At 40.0% G+C, this 20,841-nt stretch overlaps 1 protein-coding gene across 1 annotated transcript in view; it reads left to right on the top strand.

Moving 5' to 3' along the window:
• The window catches only part of KCND2 (potassium voltage-gated channel subfamily D member 2), a 276,301-nt gene that overhangs the window by 241,989 nt on the left and 13,471 nt on the right, over positions 1-20,841 (top strand). The window contains exon 2 of the mRNA XM_075147041.1: positions 17,135-17,297. Coding sequence (XP_075003142.1) covers positions 17,135-17,297 — 163 coding nt within the window. The remainder of the gene's footprint in view (positions 1-17,134; positions 17,298-20,841) is intronic.

The following is a 20,841-nucleotide window of genomic DNA, read 5'->3' as shown; positions in this document are numbered from 1 at the left end:
CCACTCGGCCTTTGGCAAGAGCTACCCTGTAGCCCTAATGCATTTCTTGCGTAACAGCTCAGCTGAGTAAAAAGGGCTAGATATAATGCAGTACATGACCTCCACAAATTCATCCCTTTTATGGGAATAGAATAAAATAAGTATCAATGTAATTACATCTGACATGTCCAAAAGATGTTTGGAAGAACAACAGCATTTATTATACTTGTTGGTTTACGTCACATTCTGATTTATTTTTCAAATAATACATTACACAGGTTTATAAACTACTTAAGGTGGGGTTTTTTTTAAGGAGTAAGTAAATCTGCTCAATCCCTTAGCTAAAAGCTAAAATGCAATTCCTTGGGTCATGAAGTTTTGATTGTCTTTTGTGTTTTTCCAGCGCTATTCAGGGCTTAGTCCTCTTACTGCAGCAAACACTTGTACTAACAGGACTTTGGCACCACTGTTTTATGCCTACACTTTGATGAACTCTGTATTTCAGGAAAACTAACCACACCGACTGTTTTTGTTTGATTGCTTATTTTTAATAGTTGTATAATTATTATGTCAGAAGGACAGAGTGGATGCAGATTAGCTGAGTCACTGTCTTCCAGTCACCAGCAACCACACCCTAAAATGTGGTCTATATTGTCCACTAAGGGTCACAGACCATCCTCTCCTCAGAGCAGAAGCAGTGCCCCTCTCCCTGTGGGATACCAACAGTACCAAGTAGCAAACACTTTGGGGGTACAGCCACTGGGTTGCATGTCTCTTCCGCCCACCGTCTGAGCTGATGTGATGAAATTCAGTCCTGGTCTGGGGCCTACGCCAGCACAGCATTGAGCTAAAGCTGATAAACCTCTTGAAAAGGTGACCAACGCATCCACTTTGTTCCCCCCACTTAACCTTCCCAGAACTGAATCACCGAGCGGGAGGACCACACGCATGGCTGTCCTCATAGACATGTCTATAATAATTCCTGAGGAACCATGTCCCTGGGCACCTCTTCCTTCTCTTCCCTTATGCCCTTCATTCTTCACTCTCTTTGTGAGGTTATCCTCGTGTTGCGCATGTGGTGACACACAGATTTACATGAAGGCAGAATCCCAAAACCTGTAGGCCATGATCCTAGAAACTGAAATTAGAGGTTGAATGTCTGGACGGTAGTTCTTATGACTGGGAGGATCAGAGATGACCAGACAGATGGAACATTTTTAGGCTGTGGAGAAAAGTGGAGTAATATAAAATCAGAAGCAAAAAATACTGCTCAGCTGTGTTCCGATTATTGGCGCAGATGGGAATTGCTGCTTTATTCCCTAAGAAGCTTCCATTAATTTGGTCTTTTATTTTCTTTCTTGTGAGAGTTGACGTCCTGTGGATTTTTTCTCCATTCCTTCTGACTCCTTCTGAAGAGGAACAGGCCAGTGATATACCTGCATGCCTACTTATTAAAGATATAATGTTGATAATAGAAAGTAGAGATCTTCTAGCTCCTAAGGCAAATGCATTTAGCAGTTAATACTGATGAGCACATTACAGAAAGAAAGGCCTGAAGAGAGGGCTTGAATTGCTATCTATCTGACATATAGGCTTGTAATAGCATGGGTTTGAGTAAAAAGAAAGAAAATGTCTCCTAATATTTACAACCAAAATTTGCCCTACTTGGAAAGCAATGAAAAAGGGTTTAGTGGCTTTTTACCTATCTAGCACCCAGAACTGATCTATGCTTTCCAGCACAAGTAACTCTGAGATCTCACAGTCTAAGTTTACCAGTCCTGGTGAAGGATGATCTAAAATGCACCAGAGGAAAAGCCAGCAAATACAACAGGAGTCACGGTAATAAGACCACATGATTATTCAGTCTCAGATGCTTGAAATATTTTTACTTTTTCTATGAAAACTACTGTTAGTTCAGTTTTTGTAGTGCTAGAAGGAATCCTAAGTAAATTAAAATTAAAATTAAAAAGAAGATGAGAATGTGGCCCACTGCTGTGCATTTTTGCTGTGGCAGTGGAATAGATCCATACCTTGCCTATCTCTCCCGCTTCTTCCCAGCTGGCTCTAAGCAATCTCCTCCCATAAGAAGGGTGCTGCAACTGCAGCTGTGGGGGAAAGCAGGGTACTGGAAAGAGAGACACAGGAGACATCCAAGGAGAACCTCTGGTGTGGTACCAAGTGGAGTTGAGCAGGGTGCCACAGACAAGTACAAATGTCAGAGTAGCGCATATTGTGAAAACAGATGAGAGAAAATGGGGAGATCTCTTGCAGAAGGTAAATTAATAGGAATTATGCAAATTACTTCATTAAGTAATGTGCCTTATCATCACAAGAAACAGCATTAACACCAGCATTGATGGGGTCTCCTCTGCAATCAGATATAGGTTGTGAGCCAGATCACAAACATCAGATATTTACAGGTGAGAGCAAGTACTCATAAAAGAAGCCCTACTGAAGTAAGTGAAACTGTTGTTGCAAGTGGAGAGGCCAGAATGTGGTCCTCATCAGAAGTTATACTTCACTTGAAAATATTACTTTTGAAAAATTACCCTTGAAAAAAATGAACATCTCTGATTTTCAGAATACAATGACCCGGTGTGTTAAATCTCTGGGCTAAAAGTCAGTTTAAGAGTCCTTGCAATCATGAGACAACTCCCATCTCCCACAGGAGATCAGAAGTCACTTCTGGAGATAAGTGTGTGCAACATGACACAACACCCACAGCAGAGACATGCAGCCGTACCTGTCACTCCTCTGCCTCTTGCACCATGTAACAGCTCAAGGCCGGCAGGTCATTTCTTCGTGCATTCCCTACAGACACAACTTCTGTAGAGAGCTGAAAATCAGTGGGGACCCAGGGGGCAATTGGCAGGTAGCCCCAGCCCAGTTCATGGAGAAGCAGTGCTCTGAGGTATATAATCTATTTGCACCAGGATTGCAGCATTGACTCTCTTCTCCCAGGATGCCAGCTCCATCCCCAAAGCTGTGCAGTTATAATGTGGGCACAACCAAGAAAGTACCTATAATGAGAAAGTTAAGGAGAAAAGGAAGCAAATCAGTTTCAACACACTGGAAACAACAAACCTGACAGCAGAAAAGGACAGAAGACTTGCTATATAAAGGTCTCTAAAAAGAGGTTTTTACTCAGTGAGAAGCAAAACTAATTGAAAATGCATAAAAAGGAGAGGTTTTGGCAGTCCTCATTAAATTGTGCCTGTTGTTGTAGAGATGAAAGAAACACAGTTTGAACCAAAAGGTTGAGTAGAAATTTAAAATCCAAGGACAAAATTTTCAGTGAATGGCACAGGCAAAATTAAGCACGAGGGTTGTCAGATAGTGGTTCAAGTTCCTGATTGGTTTTGACAAACAGAAAGATAAATACATCGAATATAGTTATACTTGAAGTGGAGAGAGGTAGAGACTGTGAGATTATTCTTTGATGCTGTTGTGGACCTTGAGGTCAAGCTGGAGAGAGTGGCTCAGGAAATAATCTTTCAGCTATGGTCGGAGTGCTGGTCAGGAGGAGCTTTACTTGCTTAGTTATTGTTTACATCAAGGGGGCCAAAAACACAGCCTGCAAGGCCAAGATAAATGATCTGCAGTATATTACTTTTGTAGTGTTTTCAATTAACAATGTGATTCTAAAGGTACACAGTAGGTCAAAGAAAGCTGGTGTGTGGTTAACAATGTTCAGGAATCACTGGCTTGGGGAATTCATTGCTCGGTGGATCAGCAGAAGGAGCCCTTATTTGCAGCACAGAAATCATTACTGAAAAGGCAACTTTTACAGTGCTTCCATGCTGATGTCTGACACACCACAGCATTTCTCTGAGCATGACACACAACCTTTGGAAGGGGAAAGAATTACAGCAGAGGCATAATATTAATGATTCAGAAAGTCTCGTGTCACAACCCTGAGCACTGCAGTATCTAATTATTAGGCGTAACGATTTGCACACAGTCTGTGCCAAATAATGACGGGAGAATTAGACACCTAAAAATGGAGTCTGCCCTCTGCGGAAGGTCAGTGTAAGCCAATTGGTGGGAAAAAAGCCAAAGTAGTGCTGTGGGACTGAATTCCTATTCCCTCACAGAATCCAGATCCATGCTACAAGGAGGGCTACATCCTCTGGGAATACATACTGAGCCATCATCTTAAGTGAAACACATTTGTCTTTCAAAACCTGAAGAAGGGAGAGGATAGGATAAGGCTTTTCTTCCAAAGGGCAGGGAAGGAGGCACGGGTGCTCCCTCTGAATTCCAGTCTTGATGTTTAGTGCAGTCAGACCAACTGTTGGAGAGCTGGGATCAAAAAGATTTTCTGCATGAGGGATTTGACCCTCCACAAAAGCTCCAGTCTCCAAAAACTTTACTCACTCTTGGTGGGTAAAGTGTTTTCTCTATGTTATAATTCAAAAATGAAAATTAATTGGTTAAAAAGTTTACAAGACTTCTTGTAGCTGTGGTTTGATTGTTCACTTGAAACAGTACTAAATTTCAGGCTTGGCTGGCTGAATATTTAAGCATTTTATGAAATACACGCTGCACAGGAAGAGATTGAGAAAATCCCTTTCCAGCATTCCCTATAGCATGATTTCTTGAGTACACATGTGGAGTATTTATACTCATATCTCTCTGGGCAGAGAAGTCTCACATGACCTTCCAAAATCCTTGCTTTTACCATTGGGCATCTGGCAAATTTGCCACAAAGCTCCAGACTTTTTAATGAACACTGATACTTTAAAGAGTTTGCATTTAAAAATGTGATGGAAAGGAGCGTAGTGGCCCAGAAGCTCCATTTCTGAGGGATCCATGAGAAAATTCAAGCATTATCAGTGATGTCTACAAAGTTAGATTTTGAAAGGGCTCTTGCACAACGTTTTTAAATGTTGTATGCAACAGAGGGGAAGACATTTTTTAAAAATGGAGAAAACATATGGAAAATTTATTTCTTTACTACCTGTGAAAAGAATGGTAGTCGTCAGTGTTATGAAGCATTATGCCTGAATGACTGAGAGAATTGGTAGTGAGATACAGAACCTTTCAGTTATGGGACATGAACTCAAATAGGAATGGGGTAGTAGTGACAGAAAGTCATTACCATGTCATTGCAGTTTGCTAAAGTTTAAGAGATTCATTGGTGGCTTGAGTCCAATTACTAGCACACAAGAGGTCACATTATAAAATGCACTATCAAAACTGGCGGAGGTAGGCAAACCCATTTCTACTCTTTGTAACATGCTGCTACCTTTCCATATCCACATTTATCCATTCAAAGTCGTGTCAAGACTCAAAGCTGGAGTGGTGAAGCATTCAAAGTCCACACTCCACAATCTGATGAAGAGGCAACTTTAGTCTCCTGACCACTGATCCAATACTTCTCATGTGTAATAATTGCAAATTTCCCTATTTAAAGTATATAAACTATGTAATGCCAAGCTTTTACAGCCTGCAGAGGCAGTGCCTGGCAGCTGGGAGGGTGAGGGTTAAGCTGCCCATGGGCAGAGCAGCTCACACAGGCTTTTGGTTTCTTTGCAAGAAAGGGGATATAACTGTGCTCAGCTGAAACGAATTACCCTGCCAGGAAACTTTAAGAGGATTGAATGCTATAGCATCCCCTTCTTCTTTCAAGGTTTGGGGTGATTTAGTACTGATGGAAAGCTGAGTTGTGAGGAGCCTTGAGTGAACTCAGAAAAGGTTTTTGTTTTGCTATACTTGAAGTACGTGAATTGTTTCATTTTTCCTGGACCTATCTGAGCAAGCTCAGAAATCCCTGAAAATTGGAAAAGATCAAAAAAGACAATTAGACCAAGGGAAAAAATAGTAAATAGTCCATTGCAGCTACTAACTTCCACTGATGTGTTTTCTCAAATATATTCTAAATAGAAAGTCATGAAAAATGTCACGAAAGAGGAAAGAGCTGAATTTCGGAGGCAAAATAACAGCAGATGTTTTCAGAAAAATTACTGTCTTGACTACTAGCTAGAAAGGGACACGAAGATCCTGGACTGCAATAAATCTAGTGCACAAAAGTTGTACAAAGAAATTATTACTTTAAAGGGAAAGTTCTTAGTCTTATCTAAGAGTACATATATATAAAATATATATGTGTGTGTGTGTATAAAAATATACTAGAGTAGTTTTTACTCTTGGTTTAACACATTTAGACTTAGCATTAGAGAAAAATTAACTGAAGTATTCAATATTTGGCAGAGATCCCTAGAGTTAGGCCAGTAGCAGTGTCATACTGACACAAGCTATTTTGTGTTTTTCAGCTTTGCCTGAAGGAGTGTAAAAATAACGCCGGTCCATCAGCGGTTGTGTTGGCAAGCAAAAAATTAGCTTGGCCTAATTGGCCAGCGCTGAACGTGACACAATAGCCTATTTTCACATGAGGTGAAAATATTTGAAGCCAAACAAGTAATAAAGAGAAAGTTGGGAGGATGGGCAGTTCTGATTATTTTTAAAGCAAAGGAAATAATTCTGTTTATTGTTTCAAGAACACTTTTGAAATATTTTAGTATCAGTATTTTAACATATTAAACTACAGTGTTATCTAATGGGACTAAATATGTGGAAGAAAAACCAGAATGTTTTTAAGTTGGAAGGTGTGCCGAAGGGCGAAGACAAATCTGTACTGCAGATTGGGTACTTTGTTTAGCACTTTGCTGAAAAAAAGCAGAACAAGGAGCTCCAGATTTCCTGGGAATCATCCCTAGATCTTGATCTGCCCATTAGAGTGCTGAAGAGTATTAAAGCCAGCAGTGGCTAAAACCTCTGTCAGTCAAAGTTTTACTTGAACATGGGAGCAGCTGGATTTGACTCCCAAGAGAAATCAGCTCACTGATCTCAGTGCTGTGCCCAGTAGCTGTCACAAAAAAGGCACGGCTGTCCTTGCAAACTTCCACAGTGCTTTTCTAGTGTTAATGTGGTTTATACTTGGAGCAGTTTGACCTGATGGCTAATATATACTCAAGAGAAATTTAGGAATGGATTGGCAGATCAATGCTCTGTTTTGACTTTGCTGCTATTTAGCACAAGTATTGCAACTAAAAGAAAATCTGTAGGAGAAATTAATTACATAAAATTTTCAGCAATATTTCTGGGATGAACACTGGACCCAGTATGTACCTAATCACACTGCTAATAGGAAAATTCTCCCCTCCCCTCCACTGAAGCAAGGTGGCACATCAAAACATACCCCTGGGCTTTAGAAAGGTGCATTTGAATCTGCACTGAAATCTGTGCCTCACAGCTCAATCCTAATTTTAGTCACGATGCTGAAAAGTTTTACTAAACTTTGTTCCTAGAAGTTCCTAGAAGAATGCAGAAATGTGTGGTTTTGTCGTCTTCCATGTGCTCCTGAGGTGTCTGAGAGAACAGATAACATCCACGAACCAAGGCCAGGTGAGGGAGATGGGTGATATTTAGCAGCTGCCTCTGGAATCATTTCCCAGGAAGGATGTGTCAAACCCTAGTCCATCCTGCTGGGAATCAATGGAGCCTGCAGCTGGACTCTCTTTACAGCCAACCTTGGCGTAGTCAATAAATCTCACATTGCTCTCGTTTACTACCTATACTATGGGTTCTTTATTCAGTCTTTACTAGGCACTATGCCAGACATTCACTTGAAGGCATTGCCCATCTTTCACCCCTAACCTTTAATGTGAAGAGTGGCTAGAGATAGTGGTACTTTTGAAGGTGGGGCTTTTTATATCCTGATGTTCATCTTGCTTCCAGTTAATGTCTCAAGTAGGAACTGCTGGAAATTCTTTATACTCTATTCTAATTGTATCAGTTTATTTAAAATGCTGAGCATTTGAGATTTGTGTGCATTTTCTACATTTCTTCATGATATATAAAACACTGTCTCTTAACTTTGTATTGCTTTTTAGTCCAGTTCTCCCAATAAAGGATTTTCCGAAAGAACAAAAAAAAAAAAAAAAAAAATTTCGTATTCACAGGGCAAACAAAGGTGCATTTCTTTTAACCTAAATGTTGGTACAAATCTAAAAGTGCATTTTCTTTCTCCGGTTAGCACAGGTGCTGGGTAAGCTATGCCATTTTAACAATTATTTTGTAAGGATTATGTCATGAGAGTCATCAAAATCCCCATGCTGTGCCAGAAGCCTAACAGCTCCTTTTCCTCTGTCAGCGATAGAGATTTGGGAAGTAAGGCAAATTTTACCAGCTCCCACCAATAAAGATTTGGACAGAGAAATAACAAGGGTGAGAAATCACGTATTAACATTGTGAATAATAATGGCTCGCTGTCCAAGTTGGCACCAGAAAAATAAACTATTCTGAACTTGTCCATACATCTTCTTTGAAAAATGTCTGCAGTTCTGGTCTTGTTTTCTTGTAAATATATAAAAGAATTGGAGAAGATTCAGAAAAGGGCCAAAGGTATGATCAAATTTAGGGAGCAGATTTTGTGTGAGCTTAGTAGGACTTGTCAGAAAAGACATAAGGTAAGTAGGTATGAAAACACAAATAGCAAGAGGAGGGTGGCTAGAGATCACGCACCAGCTGCTTTTTTGAATACAAGGACCTGGTTGGGGGCATCATACAAAGCCAGGAACCACAGCCAGAACAGTCAAAAGGACACTGACTAAGGAACTGCCAAACAGCGTGGTGAATGCCAAAAATGTGCACAGATTTAAGGGGACAAAATAAAGCCCGTGGAAGTGCAGTCCACTAAGGATCACTAGCTACAAAGAAATGACAGTTCTTGAGTTACTTGTAAGTGGTTGGAGGATGGAAGAGCATTCAAAGATATTATCACGTGTATTTAGCCTACTCTTTTTCCCTGTATGTTTGTTTGCTTCAGGTTAAACTTTGGAGACTGAATACTAGGCTAGGTGAAGCTTTGGTCTGCCCTATTACTGGTATTCTTTTGTTCATTTCTAAGCCCTGAAAGAGCTGGTCAGTTCATCCTATATATGTGCTTGTGTATGGGCTCATGCACTGACAAAAGAACTGTTGAAAAATTAGGTGCTGACTAAATAAGTAATATAAGTCATCGATTTTTAGGAGCAAAGACCTTGGAACATTCTCTCTTAGGGAAGTAAGTCAGAATTGCAGGAGTAAAAATCAAAGTGTCTTTTTTTTTTCTTTGAGTTACTGTTGGCTTCACATAAAATAGAATTTAAAAAAGGGAATGTCTACATCAGGCCCCAGAAAATGCAAAGTATCTGAGTGACAGAGGAAAAGTATATTCTTCCTGTAATCCTTTGTACCATCTTATGAATAATTATTCAGCCAAGCATTTATTCTCTGCTTATCACCATGGTATCTTAAAGACTTGAAATTCTGAAGTAATACAACAAAGTAATAAATGAATTCTCTGTTAATTAGATACAGTATTCTTAGGACTAAAGGTGATTTTAGGAATTGAAGACATTTTTACTCACCTCTGTCTCATTTTTCCAAATCTAGCCCTGGATCATTTCACATTCACATACAGTAGTGTTTTAAAAATAGAATTAGCTCCTAAACAGCAACTTAGATACTTTTCAAATGGCAAATGTACAGGTTGAATTCTTAAGGCAACACAGTTGAAATGCTTATTTTGAAATTCCACTTAAACTTATTACCAGTAGCAATTTAAATTATCTGTTGTTGGATGTAATGTTGAAATAAATGACTAATTAGTGTCAACTTGCCAGCATTTAGTCACCAAGCAGCTTGGAAGCTCTAGGGAACAGCTTTATAACAATTTACAGCACCCTCCTTAGACAAGGACACCATTTTGCAATTGTCAGATATAATTTGACATCTCTGTAATACTGCTTTATGCATAGCACTTCTTTTTCTACTCTCAAAATGGATAGTTTCTCTTCTTCATTGATGGTCTTTTTTTAACTGGTCTCGAAGTTAAAGTCGTTAACTGATATTTGTTCCCTTGCAGCATATCTGCTTAGCCCTAGAGCTAGCCTTATTGCTAAGGGAATTAATTGAGATCGGTTAATTCCCGCGTCCGTGATAGCACAGAGGCAGGGCTTAACCAGTCAGTCCTCCGATCTGGAGTGTGTAGCAGTCCAACTGATTAATTTTATTGCTGACATACAGTCCTCCATCCACTGTACTTAGCATAAAACCCCACCAAATACATGGTAGGTCTCTCACCAGGTAAGCATCTCTGTCACAGAAGCTGGTGCTGGAAGCCTCGATTCTGAGGTACTCCATAACGGGCCGTGATGTTACACTGTTAAAAATAAAAGCCAAAAAGGGGTTTGGAAGCACAAGCCAAAAAGGGGTTTGGAAGCACAAGCCAACGCCTGCCTTGGTGTGCAGAGACCCTCAGCAGCGATTGTCACGGTCTCAGTGTCACCTTGCGGCAGGAGAGGGCTCGGGCGCTGGCAGGGGCCACGCTGGGTGAGGGCACCCGCACTTGCCGCAGAAGCCTGCGGCCATGGGAAAGGTGGTGCGAAGCTCCTTTGCCCGCAAACTCTAAAAAAGGCCCATTTTAACCTATGAGTGTGGATGATGGCCAGTGCATTGTGAGAACCAGCATGACTTGGGTAACACTAGGAAAGGCAGCTTGCAACTTTTGCATCAAGAATAGTTTTTCTGCTAAGTTGCTTTTCTTAGTCATGAAAATTATCTGATCTATTCAGAAATATTCTCTTTTTCCTAAAAACAAACATGCTCATTTTTGCCTCTCATATCTGGGAAAAAACAAAACAAAACGCCACCTCAGTAGTATGTCTGTGTAACTGTAATGCAGCTGTTAGGGGTCAGCTGAGCTGTAGCTCTGGTAGTTTAAATAGCCCCCATACAACATGAACCGGACATCATACTTCTGTGATGCTTTGCAGCAGCTCAGGAACAATTAGGATATTAGCTTTTCCTATGGAGTGAGGGAGAGAGGACAAAAAAGGATTTTTTTTTACCTTTTTGGATTTAATATTTTATGGTAAATGAAAACAGAAGGAATTTGGTTATCTGGATCTCTGTCTTGACTGCAAGAAGCCGGGAGTGTTTCCTTGGGCAAGTCTTTTAACTTTTCCAGGCAAAAGTTCCTTTTTTTGACCTCTAAGTACTAAAGCCCACCTTTACAAATCTGTTTAAGCTTCTTGGATGAAAGCCCTGGTGCACATGCAAAAAAAAAAAAAAAATCCCTGAATTTTATCAGAAATTTTGTATTTCAGAAACTGCAAACTCAGGCAGGTGCAGGGGCAATGGTTTGACTCCCTTGCACTGCGGGCTGGAAGGCCCGGGGAGCACTGCCGCTCTTGAGAAGCAGATGTGGTTTTCATCATTCATGAACGATCATTCTGGCCAGCTCTTGGAGGAACATTTGTGGACCCCCAGAGGGGACCACGTCCATCACTGCTGAGCACAAGAGAGGGCTATTGCAACAGAGGGCCCTTCGCAGCAGTAAAAGCAGCCGGGAAGATTATTTGCAATTCCATGCAGAATCTCCCTAGGCTGGAATAAAATTTGGAATAATCTATGTAATGTTCCGCATCTCACACTAACAGCAATATTTTGTATTATTAGAAATTACTTCTCTAAAATCATTAGGCTATTTTAAGACCTAGGTAAGGCTGCAGATTCATCATGATTACTGTTAGTGTCAGAGAGGCTAGAAATTGCTTTTCTTGCTTCTCCCCCGTGCCAGCGCCTAAGTGCGTGCCCGCTTGGGCGGCTGGCTGCCTAAACGCAGGGGCCGATGAGCAGCTGTATAATCTGCGCCGAGAGTCTCACCGGAGCAGCCTCTGGGGCTCTGCCTGCGGCTCCTGGAGAGCAGGAATCGGCCATTAGGCGAGATGGGGAGCAAGAGGGCAGAGGTATCACCCCACCCTGGTGGGTAAAGCACCCACCCTGCCCAGAGCAAGCCAAGCAGCTGGAGGATGGGAGGCTAGAGCTTGTCCTGGAAAGGCAGAACACCATTCTGTTAATCAACTCCAGTGCAAAAAGCTTGAACTCCACCTGCATGACATGCCAAATCCATTGGGAGATGTGATTTGTCTCCCACACATGAAAAAAATGTGCCGTGATGCCTTCTACAAAGATTGTTTCGTTTCCATGGATTTCATACTATTTTCATTGTTCTTTGGTCATGAATTCCCTTGCTTTTAAAATAAATATTACCAAGTTAATTTTAATGACTTTTCGTTTATTTTACAACTCCATTATTTTCTGACATGTTTTACATGTTTGAAAACAAAAATGTTACCAACTTTCCTTTTCAGCAAATAAGATGGGAGCAGACAACAGACCTCAATCAATGTAATTTGTTTTTTAAAGAATGTAAATGAATTCGAAGGAGGTGGGAGAGGGCACATATATTTGTAACACGTATTTAAAAATGGTTTTGCATTTGCATTTATTTTTAAATGGCGTTTATGCCCTCTAGTGTCAGTAAACGTTATTGCATCTAGGTTTTCGAATATTGACAAGTTTTTTCCTTAACTGTTTCTGTCAGTATCAGCCTAAACTATTTGATCTTTGTAAAAATGCACATCCTGGATTTATTGCTATTATATATGTCCTACAGTTTCAGAGTTTTGCTGTAGATGTCATCTGGAGGGGGTGGTGTTTCTATCCGAAGTAAGCTGTTCCAAATATGAATTTCTGATCTGTCAAACACACACAAAAATATTGCTAAACTACAATTTCTGTGATTGCTTATTTTATCCTCCAAAATACACTTAGTTTTGTATTGAAAAAATTACTCCTGTGTTTAAACAAACAAACAGAATTTAAATAAGCAGCATTGTCCCTTTCATTTGTTAAGATTATCAAAGACCACCTCTGCCCACATCAAGGAAAGATGGCCAAAAAGTATGACTCGTTTCAGTTATAATTCAGACCTTTGACTTATGAAATATTCCATCTTAGAGCCATCAAAAAACAGTCTTCATTTGATTCAGGAATAAGATAAACAGCCAATGATGCCACAAATACAGCCTCTGTTGTCTGAGATTTCTTGAATTATGGGTCTGCAACATCAGCTGTATTTCACTCATCAGTTAGCAAAACAGTAGTGCTTGGCAGGTGGATGTCCACAGGTAAGCTCTGATGTGGCAATGCTTAGGTTACAAAATGTGCATTTGTAACCCTGAATATATTCATGTTTCCCAAGCTCCAAAAACAGCTCAGCCTTTTGTGTGTGATTCAAGCTGCATTTCATGCCCCCAAATCTGTCATGCAAAGCACTAAGAAATCATGCCCATGTTACTCAGATCAGTACTCTGAAAGATCCAGTATTTGCAAAATAAAGGAATCCACCAGCTTGCTGTCTTCCTTACAGTAAGGAGTCAAATATGTAAAAGTGGCCTGACACCTGTCGAATACAAACAACCGAGGCAAACACACGTGCCTTTACATCCATCCATCCCTGTGCGATGTCACTTAGTGAACAGATATCCACGGACTGCAAGCGATAGCACATGTCCGAACTATGTCTAGTGAAACGTAGGCATTAGTTTGATCACGTGGTTTCTGACTGGTGATTTGATAAAACTTGATTGACACATCTAGTTTGTCATAGCCTTTTCCCTTCCCTTTTTGGGTAATGAAGTAGAATGCACCTGACTGATAACAGGGATCAGTACGACATCTCTTTTTCTTCACTCATCCAGAGCATACAATATTGGGATGACACTTTTGATGTTACAAAATTAGATTGTCAGTACAAATCATAAATGCCCAAAGACTGACTCGAGCTTTGGCCACAAAAATAGACACATGTGGAACAGACCATATACAGAGCTATGAAAAGACTGCAACTAGGAAAAAAGACACATAAAGGAGAATATATTTGCAGTGAGACAAGCAGGGCAGCACTAGATAAAACCTTGAAATAGTTCCCTTTTGAAAAGTGACTCTGTGAAAATTGCTTAATGAGATTCCATATTTGTTGTCTCCATGACTGAAGAGATCAAATTTTCTGCAGAATTTAGAATTTGTTTTAGAGATCAAGTATGATTTTTCCACTTTGAAATACAAGCACCACAAAGCTACCCTGCCATCTGAAAATGGAGTTATGTTCTTTTTTAGTTTAGACTTTCCAAGGAATAAAGCAATTGCAGGAGGGGTAAAGGAAGAAATTTTCCCTTCATTTTATGTCATCCACTTCCGTTGGTGGTATTCAGTGATATATGAGGTATAGCTAAAGGTAATATTTAATCCAGCAGGAGGAACTTCATTAACAATTCTGGTCATGCCTACACTATACTAAAATCTGTGCCACTCTCCCCAAGGAGAGCAAGGCTAACCAGGGTAAATGTAGTAAAAACTCCATTTTGTCACAAAAGTGAGCAACTATGTTTCTGATCCTGTGCAGGAAGGTTAATTTCTTGGGAGTAATTTTTTCTGACTGTAGTTTTCTTTAAACGTCTCCAACAGAGTGTTTATAAACAGGAGAAAAACTAATTATGTAAGAGTTATTAATGATGTGAAAGATATTATTAGCACTAAACAGTGGACAAACAACATTACATTTGGAAAATGTCACCGTACTACAACTTATTCAAGCTGAAATAGAAAGATAATCAAAAGCAAGTTATTTTAAAATAAGCAGTATATCCATCTACCTGTCATTTTGCCCAGAAGGTAAGAAAACCATTGCAAAATACCTTCATGTATCAAACAATCCTAATTTTTTTATTTTGCTCCGTAACACTGAAATACTGTCAAAAGGCACCTTCTTATGTCAGTAGGTAGGTCCACACATAAATACTGAAATGTTAGGGATGGATTAGCTAGTAGTTCCTGTCACCACTCCTAAAGCATCAGTCTGCACTTGATTCACATAATTACAGTGTCACATTATCAACAGGATGAACTATATCCCTGAGCAACTTCAAACCAAATTAATTAGAGCCAGAAATGCCTTCTGTCCACAGCAGCCAACAGTGACAATGTGAGCTTATGAAGGTTCAGCAATTTAGCATTTTAAGTGATAGGCATCTAAATATAGGGTTAGGAATCTAATTTAAGAGATGTGTCCAGAAGTACTGGGCATGTGTAAATTTTGCATTTCAAGATCTGGTTGTGTCAGGTGTGTGTAAATATATATTGCCTTTTAAATAGCTTTCTACTGATACACTTGATTCAATTTAAGAAAATACTTGGATTGTATCTAAAAGGATGAAGTAAAACAGTAACAAATACTGTAAACCAGCAAAGATTATCAGTGATTTCATCCTAGGACTTCTCCCCGAAGCTCACCACCCTAGCCCCATGCCCACTGCTCACCTCACCGCTCCACCTGAAAAAAAACTGGGGTTACTTAGGTGTCGGGGATCCCATTTGTCAAAGGGACCTTGAAAGGTCATTTATCCACCTCCCTGCCCAAAGAAAAGAACAGCTGGGCATGCATCACTCCTGACAGCTGATAGTCGGCTCTGGCTTTAGGAAGGTGAGCACCAAAAATGCCTATGTTGTGAGGTGCAAATGCTGAAGTGAAGTAAAGCATGACTCTCTTTCTAGTATTTTTCCAGTTTTATACACCTTGTAATTAAGAACAGCTATATTAATAATTTAGAAGATGGATTCTATCACATAATGTCTTTTCATCCAATCCTGCATGTCACAAAATCAGAAACGAATAGCATTCAAATTCTGAGCAAGTGGGGGGGTTTATTGGTAGAAATATTAATGTATTTTTTCCTGTGAATATTTTACACTTGGGCATGCTTTGTAAAGCAAATAAACATTTATTTTACACAACATAATCTTTGTCAATAGTCTAAGACTTGGTCATCTGTATATATCTGTCTGGATGACAATTTATTTGAATATTTACATTAAAAACCTTCCTCTCATCTTACAAAATGCAAACCATTCATCTTCACCTACAAGGCGATACATAAACTCCTTTTGACATATGCTGAACTCTCATTGCTAGAAGGTGTTCTCTAACCCCATACAGATTCCCCATCATCTGATATCCTCATCCCTTTATCTCCTCCTTCTCATGGTTAGGTGCACAATTTGGACCATGTGACTTGAAGACTCCCCCCTCTCTTATCTATTATAAACTCCTCTATTATTTTTCCAATTCCTGCTGAACAGACAGGTTTTGTTTTCCAGATAGCATTTTCCAAACACTGCCCCTCCTGCAGTTTTATTTCTTACCTTTTCTTGTGTTAACAGTTTATAAATTCTTTGCAATAGGGAATGTGCTCTCTCTCTGCTCACAAGCATGCTAAACTCACATGCTACAATCAATGTTTAATAATAACTTAAAATCCAGTAAAGTTAAAAACAGAATGGTACTAGAAGGTAATTTCTCTCTTTATTAAATTCTGTAGTATGCAATTACATACTTGTCTATAGAACATGGCAGTCTACAGAGCGCAAAGAGCTGATATCTCTTAATAAGCTGTCACTGGAGTGCCTCTACACACTTCAGCAGCACTACGTTCTTACTTGCTGGACAAAACAATATCCAGCATCGTAAAGAATGGTGGTAGCCCTAGCAATTCTGAGCACTGCCAGGATTTGCAGTTAGCATTTGTTTGGTTGCTTGCTCGTGGCTTGTGTTTTTTCTGTTTGCTTTTGGCTGGCCCACAGAAGGGACCTCTGGAGGTCAGCTAGTCCAGCCTCCCACTCAAAGGCAGCCTATCAACAGCAATAGCTTAGGTCAGCCATACTTTTGTCTAGCCAAATGTTGAAAATCTCCAAAGATAGAAAGTCCACGATCTCCTGGGCAACCTGTTCCAAAAATGCTCTACCCTCCTAAATGAAAGTACTATATCAACTTAGTGAGACAACAGATTATTCAGCTTGGCATCTAACTTACCAAGTGGTCCCCCTAGGATCTTGCCAATGGAAAGCGATGAGTTCTTCCAACAAGCAAACAGGGTAATTACTTAATTTCAACACTGATTTTTTTTCCTTAGCAAGGTCACTCTCTCTCCATTGCAGTATAGGCAGCCTGGGAAGACTAGAGCAGGTAAAACATAGGTGCCCACCGTTTGATACACAGGATACCCAACGTTAGCTTGAAATTAAAATTACTTGTGCACAACACTGAGCAAGCTGTATATATATATGCATATGTGTATAAGGTATTATTTATATGCAGCGATTATTATTTGCAAGAGAAATAAAACCTATTGTGCAATTAATTCATCTTGAAATTCAATACTTAGAAGCAATTTTGTCTTCGCTGAACATTTTATTTTCTTTAACCCAGGTATGGTGACATGGTGCCGAAGACAATAGCTGGCAAGATTTTTGGTTCAATATGCTCCCTGAGTGGGGTCTTAGTCATTGCTCTGCCAGTTCCTGTAATTGTCTCCAACTTCAGCCGTATCTACCACCAGAATCAACGAGCAGACAAGCGGAGGGCACAAAAGGTGAGCTCCTAATTTTTGCCCCTTTTGTTGTTGACCAATAGATAAAATATGACTTTTCATACGCTGTGCATCCTCAAAACTACTATGTGTATGTGCTACATGCCTAGCCCATGTCCCAGATGCAAATACTGTGTTATTTTTAGTGAAAAAAAAAAAAGGTTAGTTTATCTTTTCTGTCAAAATTTACAGATCTATTATTGTGGTAATTCATCCTATTTGCTAGACTAGATCTAGCATTTTCAGGCAATAGCGGCAGTTCCACCCACTGAAGGTTTTTCTGTGTTTTTCAAGCAGAATTTATTTCCACCAGAGTCTTCTGAGGAAAAAAACAACCAGATTAAAAATAAAAAAAAAACAACTAATAATGATTTCTAATGTCTATCCTAACAGCCTGCTTCACTAATCCATGTGTTTAATTCTCAGGTTCAGTCTCTGGGGAATCTGATTATTGGGGAACTTGTCTCCTCAGCTCTAGTTTGTTTAAAAAGCTTTAGAAAAAGATCTTAATCAGGAAAAGCCAAAAGCAAAAGTCTGTTTTTCCAGCTTCCTTGATTTGCCAAGTCTCTCACTGAAATATCAACCAGCTCTACAGCAAGACAGTTTCCGTCCCTGACCCACACGGGCAAGGTCAGGAGCCAGGAAGAACTATTTACTGGGAGAGATGCAGCCAAGCCTGGGCAGCCACCTTCATTTCCACATCACTGCCAAACTACTAGTCCACATCCACTTTGCCCAAGCCCGTAATGCTAAGCAGTTCAGATAGCCTCCATTGGCACCTGAACCCCTGAGAAGGGAGCCGAGATGCGTTACCTTCTGCTCCTCTGCCAGTGGCAGTCGGAAGGCTCTGGATGCAACACAGACCTTGCCAAGGCCGAGGTGTCACCATTTGGGCTTTTTGTGGTCCCATGGCCTCTCTTCAGAAGTTCTGAGTCTCCAGTGGTCCAGGAGAGCGGGATCACTGCCCGCAGAGGCATGCAGGCAGGCTGTGGATGGGGATTACGTACATAAACCAGGGAACACAGGCTGCCGCAGGCTGCATCTGCTTCATGTAGACAACAGCACCAGGTTTAGAAAAACAAAATGTTTGTGTATTTCTTTCTTGCCTTTGACCAGAAAAGTCACCATTTTGACTGATCTCTTCATGGAAATGAAGTAAATGTATACAGTGATACCATTCCCAGAATATCTTAAAATCAGGAGAAACAGAGATACATGGCCAAGAACATCAGTCATAGGGCCAGGCTAAGATATTCTGCCGTTTAATGGCCACATCTTGGAAGAACACTGAGGAAAATGGCTATAAAAAAACCCAGGTGTATCACAGAAATGTCACACCTTTCTAGAAGCCTGATTTCAAATATATACTGCTTCAGTGATACAAATACTATACCTTACCTATCTACTAATTCCACCCACTCTTTTGCATGCCGTTTTGTCCTGTGCTAGTTCCAGCTATGCATTCCCCACTCCCACAGCTGGAACATGCAGAGAACACATCACTTCTACACTACTTTTCCACTTCTGTTTGTGTAATGGCAGCAGTCAGAGAAAGAACAGTATGTATCAGCCAGAACACAGTGCTTCATTGCTGTGCCTCCGAGCATTGCACCAGTCACGGATAACAGGTCTGCTTGATCCCAGCAATCAATGTGCCTGTTCCGAGCTTTCATAATAACTGCAGACACAACCATCCTTACTTCAGATAGAAACTGTCTCCTACTGCATGTCATGAAACAGAATTTTCTGTGTCTGCTTTACACTTGCCAGTGAAAAAGAGATGGACACTAGAAAATACCTTGCAAAAATTAGATTGGCAAACTGGCTGATATTCCCCCTAATCTCTTCCTGAATAGAAACGGCTTCAGTTAATAACTGACTTTTTCTCCTTGCAAAACAGTGAGCTTATTGTACGTTTCAAACAGGAATATGAAGTGATGAATGGCAATCCTGCCAAGTGTCTTTTCCTCTGCTCCCCAGAACAATGCCAACAGTAAGGATGAGAGATTTCCTCTGACCGTATTTATGCCCTTCTTGCTTTGGAGAAAATGGCTTTGAGGTCTGATTAACTTAGCACTGGATGTGTGTTTCATTGATATCTCTTATTGCAAAGCTAATCTCTGTCAATCTAAAATGACTGAGATGTTGAACTGAATATTGCTCTGACGGACTGAAAAAAAATCAACAAAAAGCACTTATTGGGTACTGTACAGTCCATATTTAGCAATGTTTAGCTATGAAGTATAGCCTTGCGTTTCACAGGAGGGTTCTACTGCATTGTATAAGAATATTCAAGCAAAAAGGTCACATTATTGAAGTTTGAAATTCCTTCTTCGTTCAATACAATAGAAACTTTACAGTTTTCTAAAATAAATGTTTCCCTAGGCACCAACCTTATTTCTATTCTCTAAGGCTGAAGAGCATAAGCTTGAAAGAAGGTGCTGTTTCATGGAGCACAGCAGGTGATGGTACCTCCTGCTGGCTACAACAGCTTCCATCTGATTGAGAGAGTTGGATATCTGAATTGTGCAACTTACTGTATCAGAATCTCATACAGAAGTTTAATCAAGGTAGTCTTCAGAAATGGCAAAACATTTAGGCTGTAAGGAAACTCAAGAGAAAGTCCTCCACTGAAGAGCTGAAATCTAGTCCCAGAAGCACTGGCAATTTTCAGCAGAAAAATTTTGTCACTTACATTAGGTTTGTTCAAGAGCCAGGTGACCATCAGTATATACATTTACTGAGTTCTGCACAGTCATTCAAGATTAGACAATCCCATTTGTTTCTTTTTGGCAAAAAGATGCTGCACATTAATGCTTAGAAGAAGATGGAGGAGAGAAAATTATTTATATACCATCTCATTTTGAATGCATTTTAAAGGAAGCTCCTGCTTCCAACCATGGAAATACATTCTTGTAAAAGAGACCTCAATATAAACAACAACAAAAAAAGAGATTAAAATAAAAAAAAAAAAAGAAAAATCACTTGTGCTTATTAGAACATTTTCTTCTATCAGATAATAAGGTCCAAGGATCTGACCCATCCTGACAATAAATAAATAAATATATAATCCCAAATGGATTTTGGAATTCAGGGCAGAACTAATTATGCCCTGTAGTCTTAGTATGCCTTTTCCTCAAGCAGATTTATCACAACTGAGGCAGTTTTGAAGAGTCCTATTTGTGGAGCTTTTCTCAGCTAGAGACAACTTCAAGAGGCCAAGTTATTTTGGTTGCCCATCAGTGTCTTCAGGTGGCAAAGTTAATGACAGATGTGTTATGACTGGTCCGTGTGGAAAGGAAAGGAAAGGAGGGGAAAGGAAAAAGGAAAGGCAAGGACAGGAAAGGAAAAAGAAAGATTTAGGTAGGCTTGGATACAATTTCCTATTCTGTATTTGATAGATATCAAGGGTTAAGATATGACTAGACCCTCACGGTGTCAGATACACTGGGATGACTGTCAGCACAGGGAACGAAAAGGAGGAGGCACAGCTACCCTCTTGGAAAGGTGTCTGCTCCATCCCAACCATAAAAGTAGCTGCTCTTAT

This window comes from Calonectris borealis, chromosome 1 (genome assembly GCF_964195595.1).
Source record: "Calonectris borealis chromosome 1, bCalBor7.hap1.2, whole genome shotgun sequence".
NCBI classification, from domain to species: Eukaryota; Metazoa; Chordata; class Aves; order Procellariiformes; family Procellariidae; genus Calonectris; species Calonectris borealis.
Note: the sequence above shows the minus strand (reverse complement) of the source record. Positions and strands in the feature narration are given on the sequence as shown.